At 35.4% G+C, this 14612-nt stretch overlaps 1 protein-coding gene across 4 annotated transcripts in view; it reads left to right on the forward strand.

Annotated features, from left to right (window-relative positions):
• Positions 1-14612, forward strand: part of LOC145248252 (putative E3 ubiquitin-protein ligase HERC1) — a 335131-nt gene that overhangs the window by 120825 nt on the left and 199694 nt on the right. For all 4 annotated transcript variants that reach the window (XM_080110122.1, XM_080110124.1, XM_080110123.1 and 1 more), the window contains exons 19-22: positions 1192-1386; positions 11225-11404; positions 13153-13264; positions 14375-14580. In XM_080110122.1, the coding sequence (XP_079966248.1) occupies positions 1192-1386; positions 11225-11404; positions 13153-13264; positions 14375-14580 (693 nt within the window). The remainder of the gene's footprint in view (positions 1-1191; positions 1387-11224; positions 11405-13152; positions 13265-14374; positions 14581-14612) is intronic.

Here is a 14612-nt window from a genome sequence, read left to right on the forward strand (position 1 = left end):
CATGGCCAAGCGGGTAAAATGTCAAGTTTTTTTTTCCCTTTCTTTTCCACCTTCGCGTCAAGGCTTCAGGTTCGAGCCTACCTTCCTATCAAAACTTTTTTTCTTTTACACCTCCAAAACACCCTGGCAACGCTAGGTACCCCGGTTAGATTCCGTGAGAAGTTTTCACATACTTCCCAGATCGTAATATCTTGCATTCACAAACGGATATCCTTTCTTTTCTTTATTTTGATCGAGTTAAACAAAATTCCCACCATGACGTTATCTCGGGTGTTTGTTTGGCTTTTTCATATAAAGCGAAACTGTTTGAAAAAATGGCAAAGCATTTCTTGGCCTTCAGGCTGGGATTGATGTTTCACTTAAGTTAATTCCTGATGAACCGCCCCCTTAATTAAGACACTTTATCAAATCTCCAATACTAACGATTACTATGATATTATCCTATTGATTACTGTACACACGATAACCCTTATCCCCGAGTGGCTTCTGGGCCTTGATAAGTGGTGAATTCCATGTAAAAAAAATTGGTCCTTGGTCAATGTAGGGGAAACCCTTCATACTGAGACAATTACCATTTATTTGGATACTGCCAGAGTGCCCCCCCCCTTTTTCGGTGGAGCTGGTTTTTCCCCGACATTAAAAATGAGTTTGTCTCTAATTTGCTTTCGTGGGGAAGCAAATAAATACCAAGCATTTAAATCATCGTACGTTGGATTGATTATGCTTAAATTTGACGCACGCAACTTCTGTTTGCGTGATGGCAACATTGGCTAATGTGTTATGTTTGTTTGCCCTTTCTTTTCCTCTTTCGTGTTATGGGATTGAGCCTTTACTACACCATTATTACACCACCGCAACACAATCAGGCAATGTCAGGTACACTGCTAGTTTTTAATAAAAAAATAAAAGTAATTTACAGTCACCAAACTCCAACCCATAACACCAAATAGTATCTTTGTTTTCTACAACACACTGGTGTAGCTTCAACATAAAGGAATTTATTTATTATTAAAACTCTATTAGACAATTTTCCATAACTTTTGCCTGATATGTATATATACCAAAGAGTTTTCTTGGTGAAATTATTTTGAATTAGCTGTATTCCAAAAAAATAAAATAAAATTGGGGCGAAAAAAAAAAAGAAAAAAAGTTTTTCTCTATTTTTTTTATTTATTTATTTTTTTCATTTAGATCCAAATCAAAATGTAGCTGCTTCCAAGTGGTCCTGGTTGCTTGACCTGGAACGAGCTTGCTCTTTGTTAGTCGGCCGATCTTTGAATGCTCTTCTCCTCGGTCCGCCATTGTCAAACAGTGAGAAAATGAACACCATGTGGTTGGAAAGTCGTTTATTTAGTAATGGTCTGGAAAGACCTGCAAGCGATTTAGGTAAGTTTTTATTTTTTACTGTTTTCTTCTTTTTACTTTTAAATCTTGCAACAACCATTCTTTAAAATTATCCTCCACCCCATTTTTAGTTTTTGTAGTATAATTAAGCAATTTCGTTCTTGATTATTGTAGTGAAATTCAAAATTTGAAATTAAATTTCAAGTGAAACCAATGCCATCTACTGAATTGTCATTTCACAGTAATGAACATATCCAAAAATTATGAAAAATAAGATAGAAAATTATTAATGCAAATAGTTTTCGAAAACCATTATGGAAATTAAATTTTGCAAAAAAAAAATTTAAAAAAAAGTACAGTTTAAATCGTAACGAAAGGGAGGTAAATCTTTTCTAAAAACTGAAAATCTTAGGTCAATTTAGTAAAACTGCTTTCATTAATAATTAATATTCTGTATTATCGTTTTTTGTAAAGTTTTTTTGATGTTTTCATTATTGCAGTATGACAATTCAGTATTTCAAGTTTCGAATTTTGCCACAATAATGGAGAAGAACCAACAATTTATACTTAACTAGGAGAATACCCGTCCCAGAACAGTTAAAATTAATTTCTGGAACGATTTTGCAATTATTCATCTCCTCTTTCAACAAATTTTATATAAAGATATACCACCTTTTTTGGCAATTTTATAAGTTCCAAATCTCAGCGACTATTAGTCAGAATTTAACAAATGAAGGCTTGTTGGAAAGGTAATGACCTGGATTGTGTAGTGGACTATGTGACATTTGCCCTTAAGGTCGCGCATTAAGGGGATCATCCAGAGCCTATTTTGGCACTTTTTAAACTTTTTAGAAATAAGCAACCAACCATTATATTTTTACAAACGAAGGTATTTTTTGAACAGCTTTTAGCTTAATTTATCTAATAGTAAGTGTAAATTTTTTTTCCTAATTTTTTGTAATTTTTTTCGTAAAATTTATATACCTCATTTCACAGCCATAAAATGTTTCAATCGTAGTCATTTGTTTTCCTAGTTTTGCATATGAATTGCAGAATATCTGATATTTTCCCCCAAAACCTCTGGTCTTGATGGAGGAGAGACTAAAACTTGCTAATATGATTTCCAAAGATCTGAAATAACAGCAAGGGGAAACTTTGGAAATATCTCCAGTATCAAATAATCCTTATACACTATGAAATTTACTTTATGTCTGAAAAATAAAGAAACCTCTTTGGAAATAGAGTATGATTATGAACGTCTCCAATATCAGATAATTTTTATAGACTGTCAAATTTACTTTATGTATGACTAGCGTTGCCCGGGTGTGTGTGTAGGTGATTTAGTAAGGAGCCCCCCCCCCCAAGGATGGGAGGGGGGGGGTCAAAATAACACTAGGCAGTTTGGGTAGAGAGAGGTAAAAAAAAAAAAAAAAGTGGTAGTAGGCAAGCAGGCTCGAACCCATAACACGAAGAAAAAAAAACAAAACATAACGTCTTGGCTGATGCGTCTATAGTGCAAACGGAAGTTGAGAACGTTGAAATGAGGTGTAGTCAATTCAACAGAGATAATGACTTGTGAAAATGTCGATGAAAAAATCGACCCCTCCTTGTATAAAACTGCCAAGTTGAGGGCAAAGGAATGAATGTTTTTGCCTAATTTTTCGATCTTTGTTATCCGAAGAATCAAGCTTTAAAACGATATTGATTTCATAAGGATCTGTCGTGTGTGTCTGAAGTTTTTGACAGACATACAAACACATGCACACACATTTTGCCCTTTATATATTAGACTAGTGAGGGGTACCCGGCGTTGCCTGGGTGTTTGTAGGTGTGTGTGAAAAAACCCGAAGTCTAAAATGTGAAAAAAACAGGTGCCCGTGAAAAAAAAACCGAAGCCTTGACGACGCGCAGTTGGAAAATAGTAAAGTATGAAAAAAAAACAGGTGCACGTTTTTGATTGACATGACGGCGATAGCTATTCAGCAGTTAGCATTTTATGCGGGACAGTTTTTAATGAGGTCAATAAATCGGTTTGTTTGTTTTTAAAAACCTGCTCCCTCGTCTCGAAATGAAAGCTACCGTCTGATATGATGAAGTCGACATTGACCAAGCGTTACTTAGCTCTCTAGAGACCACTGGCTCTGGGCCTGTGATTAGAGTCCAGAAAGAAGCCTTTTGTGGACATCGAGGAAAAGCGTACATATATACATACATACATTTTCGCTTTTATATATATATATAGATTAGCGAGGGGTACCCGGCGTTGGCCGGTTGTTTGTAGGTGTGTGTGAAAAAAAACAGGTGCCCGTGAAAAAAAAAACAAAGCCTTGACGACGCGCAGTTGGAAGATAGTAAAGTGTGAAAAAAAACAAAACAGGTGCTCGTTTTTGATTGACGTGACGGCGATAGGTATTCAGCAGTAAGCATTTTGTGTGGGACAGTTTTTAATGAGGTCAATAAATCGGTTTGTTTGTTTTCAAAAACCCGCTCCCCCGTCTGATATGACGACGTCGACAAACGTTCATTGGCTCTGGGCCTGTTATTAGAGTCGAGTTTCGCTTTTTGTTTATACCGAAAACCGAACGTAACGCGTGCCGATGCGGGAAATGTGGAATAATTAAGGTTTGAAAGTCAATAAAATTAAATAGACAGGCGAGCTCCGTGGTTAACTGTGAGATATTACAATTTATAGATGATATAAAAAGTTTTAAGAAGTTGTAAACCGAGCGATCGCTTCTCTGAAAGAAGCCTTTTGTGGACATCGAGGAAAAGCGTACATACATACATACATACATACATACATTTTCGCTTTTATATATATATATAGACTAGCGAGGGGGTACCTGGCGTTGCCCGGGTGTTTGTAGGTGTGTGTGTATGGGGGGGGTAATTAATAACCCTGCTTAAATATTATAAAAAAGACGATGTAAAAAAAAAACCAAAACAGAAAAAAAATGGCATAAATAAACCTGTGTATGGGGGAGGGGTAAACTAAAGAATAAGCGAAGTAATAAAAAAAACGTTGCCCGCACAGTGGGCCCAGAGGTGGAAATAGGCCAAAAAAATATTCTCTCATTTTTGTTCACAATTAGCATATTCCAATTCTGCATTAAATTTCCTAAAAAACAAAAAAAAAACTTAAGTCCAGAGCTCAACTAGAAGTTGTTTTATGATATTTTGAAGTTGCCCAGATCGCGAAAACTTTCACGCGCGCACTGTAACCAAGAGATTGCTGCTCTAAATCCAAGCGTTTGCAAAAAAATACCCTAAAATGGCCAAAAATTGCTATAAAAGACAGTTTATTCTTTTTCTATGGGTTTGTGGTTGTGAAGGGATCATACCAGAAGAATAATTGCTTTCAAAAGATTAGAGTATATGAAAAATTCAGCATTTCATGGAGAAATTTGAGAAAAATTCGCATATAAATTGCTGTTTTTCGGGGGGTGAAATTGACTAAACTGGGACCTTCAATCCAAAATAAGTCAAAAATGGCTATTCCTCACATATCAAAGTATAGTATTTTCTGAAAGTACAATCTTTACGCTTTCAGAATCTGGCAGTTTTATGATGTGACTCTTAGCCGTTTTTTAGTTTATTGCTGATCAATTTCAGAGCCAATGTCACAGGTTTCGGATGAAAAAATCAGAGCTCCAATAACTCAACGCAGCAAAAATCCCCAAAAATTACACTAAGGGACAAAAAGATTTAACATGTTCCTGATTGTTTTAGGAGAGTGGGAGGAGCATATAAAGAGGATAATTGGGGAATTTTTCTCTAAAATCTGACAAAAATGGCATTATTTCCTCCCTATTTTCCCCTAAAAGACAAAAATTTTCAACAAAAAAAAGGAAAACTCAAAGAATAATCAATATAACCTCTAAACAATATTGTTAGCTACATCCTAGCCAATTTCTACCATTAAAACATGCTTTTAAGTTGATTTATTTCCATTTGTAGCCATTTTCAGGAAATCATATTTAAAAATTCGAAGGTGTAGAATAAAGGGCATTATTGCAAACTTTTAATTCACATATCTCGACATCCGTACAATCTTTTTCAATTCTCTAAAAAGCAGTATATTTGTGGATTGAAACTCTTAATGCAATGAATAATTGAGCCAAGACCCTCCAGCTCTTGACTTGAAATTGATGGATCAACCATACACCAAATTCATGCCGCACACTTCGACCATTGTTTCTAATCAGGGAGTCTGAAACTGATGAGGATCTCCTGAATCTCGTAATACCCACAACAGACAAGGCAAGCTGTGAGCTGAAAGAAGAAGGTGTGTGTGTGTGTGTGTGTGTGTGTGAAATATCAGGAGGACAATGCTGTTAATGTGAAGGTAACCATTCATGACTCAATGAAAGATCTCAAATTCAAGAGACATATATCTGGTTTAGGTGGAGCTAATTGCATCCTTTGTATCAGTGAAACGAAAGATTGGACAGATCGCGAAAAAATTTCTGCAGGATTTCCAATTGAAAGGTCTGCAGAGGAAACGTGGAAGCTTTATGAACAGTTGGTTTATGAAGAGGGCGATGTGCCTACTGAAGCAGGAGACTTTGAAGTTCGTCAAGGGCTTACTAAAAAACCACTTACCACATCGGACCAAACAAACATCTGCGTCACCCATTCATACATTAATGTCACCACATGGTTTTTGAAAGTTCTGTATTGATGTCATATAGATTACAAGAATTGGGTCAGAAATCTGGACCACTTGGTGAACCAATTCGGCAATCCAGAGAAAGAGTACTTGATGCGATTCTTCATGCCACAGGACTTTACCTCGATCGATGCAACAAAGCAAATGGAAAAGGTGGGACATCAACAGATGGTAACCAGGGGAGACGATTTTTCTCTGAGGAGGTACTCGGTGCCATCACAGAGTTGCTCTCGGGTTGTTCCTCCATTAAACATCAAGAAAACATTCTCCTTCTGCATCGCCAACTTTCCACTATTCTGTCTGTTGTGTCGTCTACACAGAGAGTTGACTTGACCAAGCTCAAGGACTTATGTGAAACAGCAACATACAACATAATCGACAATTTTCCTTGGATCAGGATCAATCAAACTTTGCATGGAACACTTCATCACTCAGTCGAGTTGATTGGTTTGAATGACGGTCACGGTCTTGGAGGTATGTCTGAGGAATGCTTAGAAGCCAACAACAAAGATATTCGGAACTATCTCCATTTTTTGTCTCGGAAAATCTCACCTATTGCACAGCTGACAGATGTGATGAGCAGGTTATTAGAACGGTCTGATCCTGTCATGTCAGTTGAGTGCACGAATCCAGCATCCGAAATATTGCACAGAATGTGGTGCCACTGATCACACTATTCGTTCACATGCTAGACTGTTCAACCTCCCAAAAAGATAGTAGAGGATATTCTTTTGAATTAATGCAATGCTATTGTCTACCATGAAATGGGTATTGTTCTGTATAGATTTCACTGACCCATGTATTGGTAAGAGTCGTTTTATTCATTGTTTCCCTAGTATATTGTAAATCATATTTGCAATGCCTTGTTCAGCTTGTTGAAATGCTTTGTCTCTTTTCTTGATCTTTTTTCTCTTTGATCTTAGCCATTAGTTTCAGAAAAATAAAATGAATGGATCGAAAGTTACAGGCCCAAATGTGTCATGTTCGACCAATTTAGGGCATTTTGACCTATTGAGGCCCTCTCAGGGACCCCGGAACTTACTGAAAATGGGCAAACAATGCAGTTTCGGGTGTAAAACATCCATTTTTGAGTTCAGCACCATGGAAAACCACTAAATAGACATACATATCAATAATTTTCAAAAATCTGAGAATGTTACATTTCCCCTTATAAAAGTGTAACTCCATGCAAAATTTTAGAAAATACAATGGATAGTCATTGAGAATTTTGGAATGCACGCACGAGGGTGAATCATAAGGTCCAAATCCGACTAAAGTCGGGGATATTCTTGGACCCCAAAATGGGAAAAATAGCCTGGAAACCATTTTATTTATGCTCCAATAGTACTCAGTGTTGTAAATGATTATTCTGACGTAATAAGCCTTTTTTAGGTCGCATAAGTCAGTAAAATCTGTGTCACAATCCTATTTCCAAAGTTTCGCGATCTGGGCCCACTGTGGCCCGGCTGTTTAAAGGTGTAAAAGAAAAAAAAAATAGTTTTGGTCGGGAAGAGGGATTGAACCCGGAAGCCTTGACGCGGAAACCAAAGCCAACTACTTAACCGTCTCGACCACAAGTGAGAGTAATTGATTAGCGTGTTAAGTTAAGGCTTATAAAGCTATTAAAAGAGGTTTGATTGACAGGAAGACGCTAAATGAGGTCATCGCGGGATCGTTATTTTTAGTTTTCACTTCCCCCAGATGATGGTGGGAAGGGGGGGGGGAAAGCAGTGTGAAAGCCGAGAACACAACGTTTTAATTTAATTTCACTGTATTTATACTAAAATGCAGGACAAACAGGAGACAGAGTGAAATAGCGCGAATCCCATAAAAGTCGACGTAAATAAATCTAGAGACGACCCGCGTTCCCAAATCCTAGATATTATGATATAGGACCTATATAAACAGTTTTACGTGATAGTAACGACCCCAGGAGCATGTGCGAAAGAAGCCTTTGCAAGACATACACAAAATGGTCACACACATTTTGCCTTTTATATATATAGACTAGCGAGAGGTACTCAGCGTTGCCCGGGTGTTTGGAGGTGTGTGTGGTTTTGGGTAAATCAAAACTTCGGGGTGGGGGGTAAAATAAAAAAAATAAAAAGTTTTAGTTGGTGAGTATGAAGATCGAACCCGAATCCTTGAGGTGAAGTTGGAAATTAAAGTGTGAAAAGAAATCATGTGACGTTAACCATTGGCCCACCGCGAGATACTAACGGAAACACATTTGAATTCATTTAATTACTTAGATTTGGCAGGTGCACGTTTTAATGACTTAATGAAGTCAACTTTGACTGCGGGATAGTATTTCATTTACTGCGGAAAGCGTTTTTTATTTTTGTTTTCCCAAGATTTTGGGGGGGGGGCACCAGATCCCCTTGTCCAAATTGAATAGCAATTGTTTGATATAAGGAAAATATTTTCACATTGATCCAATCTGATTGCTTCTGGACATTTCCGGCGATAGCCGGAAAATACCGCCAGAATTAGTGTCGCTTTTATTAGCCTAATCCATGTACGGCGAGCGACAAATGTTGAATATTTATCTTCCCGAAGTCGAGCAAATTAAATAGACAGGTGAGCTCCCTTGTTAACTCTGAGATATTATGATTTATATGTGATATAAAAAGTTTTAAGAAGTTGCGAGCCGACTGAGCGCTTCCGAAAAAAAGCCTTTCTCAGACATACACAAAAAGCGAACATACATACATACACGCATTTTCGCTTTTATATATATAGAAAACTAAAAAGGGGGTACTGAATATGACCTCAAACTATATCCGATGCTGAGGCCTCAGCTTGCGGGCTTTGGGGAGTGTGGAGCCACCCTTTAATTGCCATTGCTCTCAGGTTCACTCTGACTCGGAATGGTAGTACCTGTTAGGGTTCCAACTATGGGTTAAATAGAAACTGACTTGAAAAAAAACAAAACAAATATATTCTATTAAAAAAATTTTCTTCAAAATCACTGGATTCGGCATTAAATAACCTGAAAAGGGTTGATATGCCGTAAAACAAAAACAACCAAAACAACCAACCAAAGAGGGGAGATATAACATATGAGAAATATTTATCATTGATATGCATCTGATATAAATATAAAAAAGAATAATATAAAGAAATTTAAAATAATATAATGGAAGTTTGGAATCAAGTCTCCCCTTGCTGTTATTTCAGATCATTTGAAATCATATTAGCAAGTTTTAGTCTCCTCTCCATCAACATGAGAGATTTTGGGGGAAATTATCTATCTATCTATATATATATATATATATAGATGTTGTTTTTGTTTTAGCGATATGTTTTGAATGAATTCAATTATTCACAAAAGTGTATTTTTACCTAAATGCGAGTTGGGAACAATTTTCCCTTTTTAACCAATTTTGGTACCCCCACATGGGGAGCGGTATATACATTATTTTTAAAATGTAATTATCCATTGACACGTGTTTTGTCGTCTACGACTCATCAGAGTGGCTGTATCTAGCGAGATTCGAAATCGGGACCCAACGGTAATGAGCCTAAACCCTTAATATATATATATATATATATACATAACTTTATATGCATGCACCCCTTAAGTGTTAATGTTTAGAAAAAGTAATCTCCTCATGTTACCCACCATGTTGCCTATAATATATACTGTAAAATTTATTAGCTTAGAAGATCATCTTATATACGCAGGCTGCAAACAAGTGGAAAATCCTTACTAATAAATTAATCATAACTTTGGTCTTTTCAAGAGTAAAGCTAATAAGCGTCTTCTATCTTTGCAATACATATCTTTTGTTTTTATTCACTCCTTAAATGTAGCCATTTCCATAAAAAATAATTTCACTCGATACATTTATCTATATAAATAAAACAGTATATGTATGTGTGTATCTGTGTGTAAATATTTAACCGATAAACTCTTTAACTAATAGTCACATAACACTGAAATTAACATCCTACACCAAGGAGTAAAATCTTTGTTTGGATGGATGAATAGCACATGCAGAATTATGTTGGCAAGTTGAAATTCAAAATGTTCATGCCAAATTGCTGACATATTTCTATTACTTTTACGCATGCGCAAATTCATTCATAGCTTAAAATGGTTTCATTCTAAGTTGTTTTTATTTGTTGATAGCTCAAACGGTAGAAAATGTGACTGGAGCACTAAATGTTTTGGTTTCAATTCTAGCTGATGGCACCAAAGTAGTTTTGATTTTAAACTTTTGAAATCAGTACTATATATATATATATATATATATATATATATATATATATATATTCAGTAGAAAATTAGCTGTGTAAAAACAAATACAAGATCTGCATGAATTAAATATATTTAAGCGTATTTTACAACTGGGTGATGCCAGGTATGCCTCGCTAGTTTGAAATAAAAATGATAAAATATGAAGCCTCCACCTCCAATAATTTTTTGTAATTGATAAAAAAAGTAAATAGATGCTTTTTCATATTAAGATTCTTCGGACTCCTGTTTCGGTCCATATAACCTCCAACCTTCTTCGGGTCTATCTTGTCAAACTCTGGAATCTGTACAGAATTCCAGCCGAACGCTTCGTTTAATCCATGGGGGTAGCATGCTCTGGTTTCATCAACTATAACTGGGTAGAAATCTAATTTGTAAAACTCACTATGTCTGTCTGTCTCCATATTTCCAAACTATATCTCTTCCGAAATTAAAAGTCGCAGAGTGGCGCTAGGGGCCTCAAATGATTAGATTTTTTTATGGACCATTCTTTTATGGGTCTTTAGCTGGTTTAAATAGTTTTTAAGGGCTTAGATAGGGGTCAAAATTGAAACAATCGTTATACATTTTGTACATTCATCTTAGTTCATTTTTACTTTTGAAATCACAACTGTATAATAATATATACGAAATCTGGACAAATTAAAATATCATATTTAAGTGTATTTTATGGCGCCCCCCTCCCCCCCCTAAGTAATTTGCAATGGTATTTCTGAATATCGCTCACACTTAGAATTGGACCTCTAACCCCCTAAGTGTATTTTATGGCGCCCCCATCCTCCCCCCTAAGTAATTTGCAATGGTATTTCTGAATATCGCTCACACTTAGAATTGGACCTCTAACCCCCAGATGAGTGTAATTTATAACTGAATTTTACCAAGTACTTTATCTACTATGCCGTGAGGTCTGGCGAACATAATAGATGTGTTTTTTTTTGTTTTTTTTACAGATATGATAATTCGTGATAGCATGTACCCCATGATATCGTCCACGGCTACAGAATGTGATATTCCTGAAGATCTGAATTTGGATGCAGATACCGTCTTTCTTCTTGAACTTAGTCAAGGGGTTTTTAAGGAACCCGTGCAACATGTTTGGCGTATGATGCTTGAATATGCAGATAAAAAAGGTAAACTTTTAATTCAATTATTTTTTTTTATTTTTTCATTTTCGTGTCTCATGCCAAGGTTAAATATTTTGTATATGGCCAAATTCATTTGTCTCTTGCCATTTAATTTGTGCTGATGTGATCAGGTTTTCCTCAACTGACTCCCTTCATGTCTTAAGTGGTCTACTGTGCAATCAATTTCGATGTGGAACACATGGAGTGTCTTAGATGACTGAGGACAGGAGGAGATGCAATATATTCATGAGAGCCCTTGTCATAGTGACCGTCTCCATTTTTCCTCGTAGCCCTAATGTCTGTCCAGCTTAGATGTTGGACTTTCTTTTCCTATTGCTAACTAACTTCCCTTTCTCAAAAGTTCAGCAACTTATATAGATGTTATCCTTTATGTTTAATTATCTGTCCCCAAAATGTTATAATTCTGGTTAAATTCCAGCTGCCATCAAAAGAAAGGAAAGAGTATAATCTCAGCATTTGAACTGTAATTTGGACATATAAATATCTCAGTGGGGCACAGTTACTTGAACTGGACATTACTTTTTCTAAAAATAATTTTTTCTGGCTGATATATCAAAAGCAAAGAAGAGGAGGTATATTATTTAGATTTGAATAGGAGTGTCAGTTTTGGTGCTAAACTGCCTGGGAACCACATCCACTGATTTCCCAAATAACTTTTTCTTTTTTTTTTTTTTTTTTTAAATTTTTAATAACTAATGAGAAATCACTTTCAAGCCAAAAAAAAAAAATATTTGAGAATAATGAATAGAATAATTTTTAATGGGATAAGTTAAGTTTTCAATTGTTGCTCTATCCCTCTCATGATGGGCGTTGACTTGCTGTTTTGAATGACTGGTATCTAGAAATTTTCAATCCCCTTATAATATTCATCATCATTCAAGTAGTAAAAGGTCCTGGGTATGATCTTGAAAGACATCAACTGGTGAGGCCCCATTTTATGGAGTGGCCACTTAGTTACCATTACTCCCAGGTTCACTTTGTCCTGGAGTGGTAATACCTGTTAGAGCATCTGGTGATACTAGGTCAGGCTGTCTGAAGATGCTGGCCTTCTCAACAAAAATTCACTAAACCTTGAGGTTTATTTATATGCAAACTGTTATCCTCATCTTCATAGTTATTGTTGTTGTCTCACTACATTTCAGCCAACTGTTCAGCAAATAAATATATAAATTACTCATCTCAAAGGATTCCACTAAAAAAGTAATATATAATTGAGGTCCGTGGGTTTTCTTTCCTTTCCTTTTGCAAAACTCGGTTATGTTCTGCAAAGCCAAAAACATGCATTTTTTTCTACAAAATAATCAAGCCAAATATCATATATTTGAAGATATAAAAAACATGAAGCATATTTCCAAAATTACTGGATTCCGCATTAAATAACCAGAAAAGGGTTGATATGCCGTAAAATAAAACAACCAAAGCAAATCAAGTAATAAAAAAAAATAATAGTTTCTTGTGAAATAATTTGATATCATTTCCAGACATCTTTAGAAGTTGGTGGCAAATGCTGGTTCCCATATTTAATTCTAAATAAAACCTCATGTTATATTCTTTCTGATATTCATTTATTGTTAAAAATACATTTCAGTAATAAAAGATTTCATGTCACTTACTTTCCACACTTGCTGTAGATCCCAAATATTTTATTTTACATGTGATATTTTCATCTTATGCATCTAAACAAGTTGTAAAAATTCTTAACTGCGATGTTGTTCTTTCTTCCTCATCAATAGACTGGGATACGTGCGAGATGAAAGAACCTGCATTGGATAAAGTGTCTAAATTCCTTTTGGCAGCTCTGCTCAAGCACTGTGATCTCATAACGACTGCGCAGACATGTGAAAGGTAAACCAATGTATTCTATTCCTGATAGCTTGCCATTTTTTTCTTTCTTTTATGATCTGTTATACTGAATAAATGTTGATGTAGTTTGTTTGAGGCATTGTTTAGTGTATGACATTATGGATGTCCTCTTTCACAAAGTGTTAGGAAGTGATTTAAAAAAACAAATGAAAAACTATAGCAAGAAAAAATAATTAATTAGCAGAACCAAAATATTGAAAGTGAGGTTAGTAGAAAGAAAATGGGAGAAGGTAGTCTAGCACGGCATGCAAAAGCAATTGGAAATAGAATCATTAATCAAAGTGCAGTGGTGATTGGTATAAAAGACTGAATATAGAGGTACATATATTTAGAGTTAGTTTATAGATAGTCGAAGAGTGGTAGTGAGTTTTACGAACAGTCTTAAGTTGGTAACAATGGGCCACAGTTGGTTGCTTGGAGCAGATCAGGAGAGCAGACTTGGCAGACAACTAAGATGTGACTGTTAATCACACACCCAAATTATAACTTATATCTGCAGAATATGTCAGAATCTGTGTTCTTTTGTTGCTCTTGATTTGTTTATTTTTTTATACTTGTGAACCAGTACTTGCACTCTCGGCAATCACCAATGTCAGAGACAAAAACAATGGCACACAACTGTTGTGGGTGTACATGGCAAGTGTGTATATAAAGGTAATTTATAGAATGCAATACTATGCAGATATGTAACGGATTGACACTCAAATCAAATTGAGACATATAACAGCAGATTCGCCTTTATTGAGACAATATATATGTATATGTTTTTATATCTACTTTTATAACATTGTATTATATTCTTGCATCAGTGTAGTCTGATGGAAGTTTCATATATATATATATATATATATATATATATATATATATTATGTGTGTGTGTGTGTGTGTGTGTGTGATATGATATATTTCGGAAACACTTCCCTTCTTCATGTTGTTCTTATTTACATATATGATTTCATTTGTTTTTAAGAATGCTCATACATGATTGGGTTATGAAATCACCTATGAAAAGTTCAAATTCTATCATATCTATCATCATTTATGCTTCAATATTGCCAGGAATAAACCTTGTTTTTTTTTTTTTTCTTTTAGACCAAACAGAAGTTTGATCATGGCATATCGGTTAGTCTATCAAGCCAGAAGTCGATTAATTGGCTATAAATTATCACCAAATCAGGCTCCGAAGATGAAACCTATTGCCAGCCATAAAAGCAAGACTGGCTTATCTGAAGAAGATGAAGAAGTTTCCAGAGAATCGGCAAATAATGATAATGAAGACCAAGAAGAGAAAATCAAAGGTTTCTTATTTTATCTTCATGATTTTACTGAA

The sequence above is a fragment of the Euprymna scolopes genome, chromosome 26, assembly GCF_053919585.1.
Source record: "Euprymna scolopes isolate OS-2025 chromosome 26, ASM5391958v1, whole genome shotgun sequence".
Taxonomy (NCBI): Eukaryota; Metazoa; Mollusca; class Cephalopoda; order Sepiida; family Sepiolidae; genus Euprymna; species Euprymna scolopes.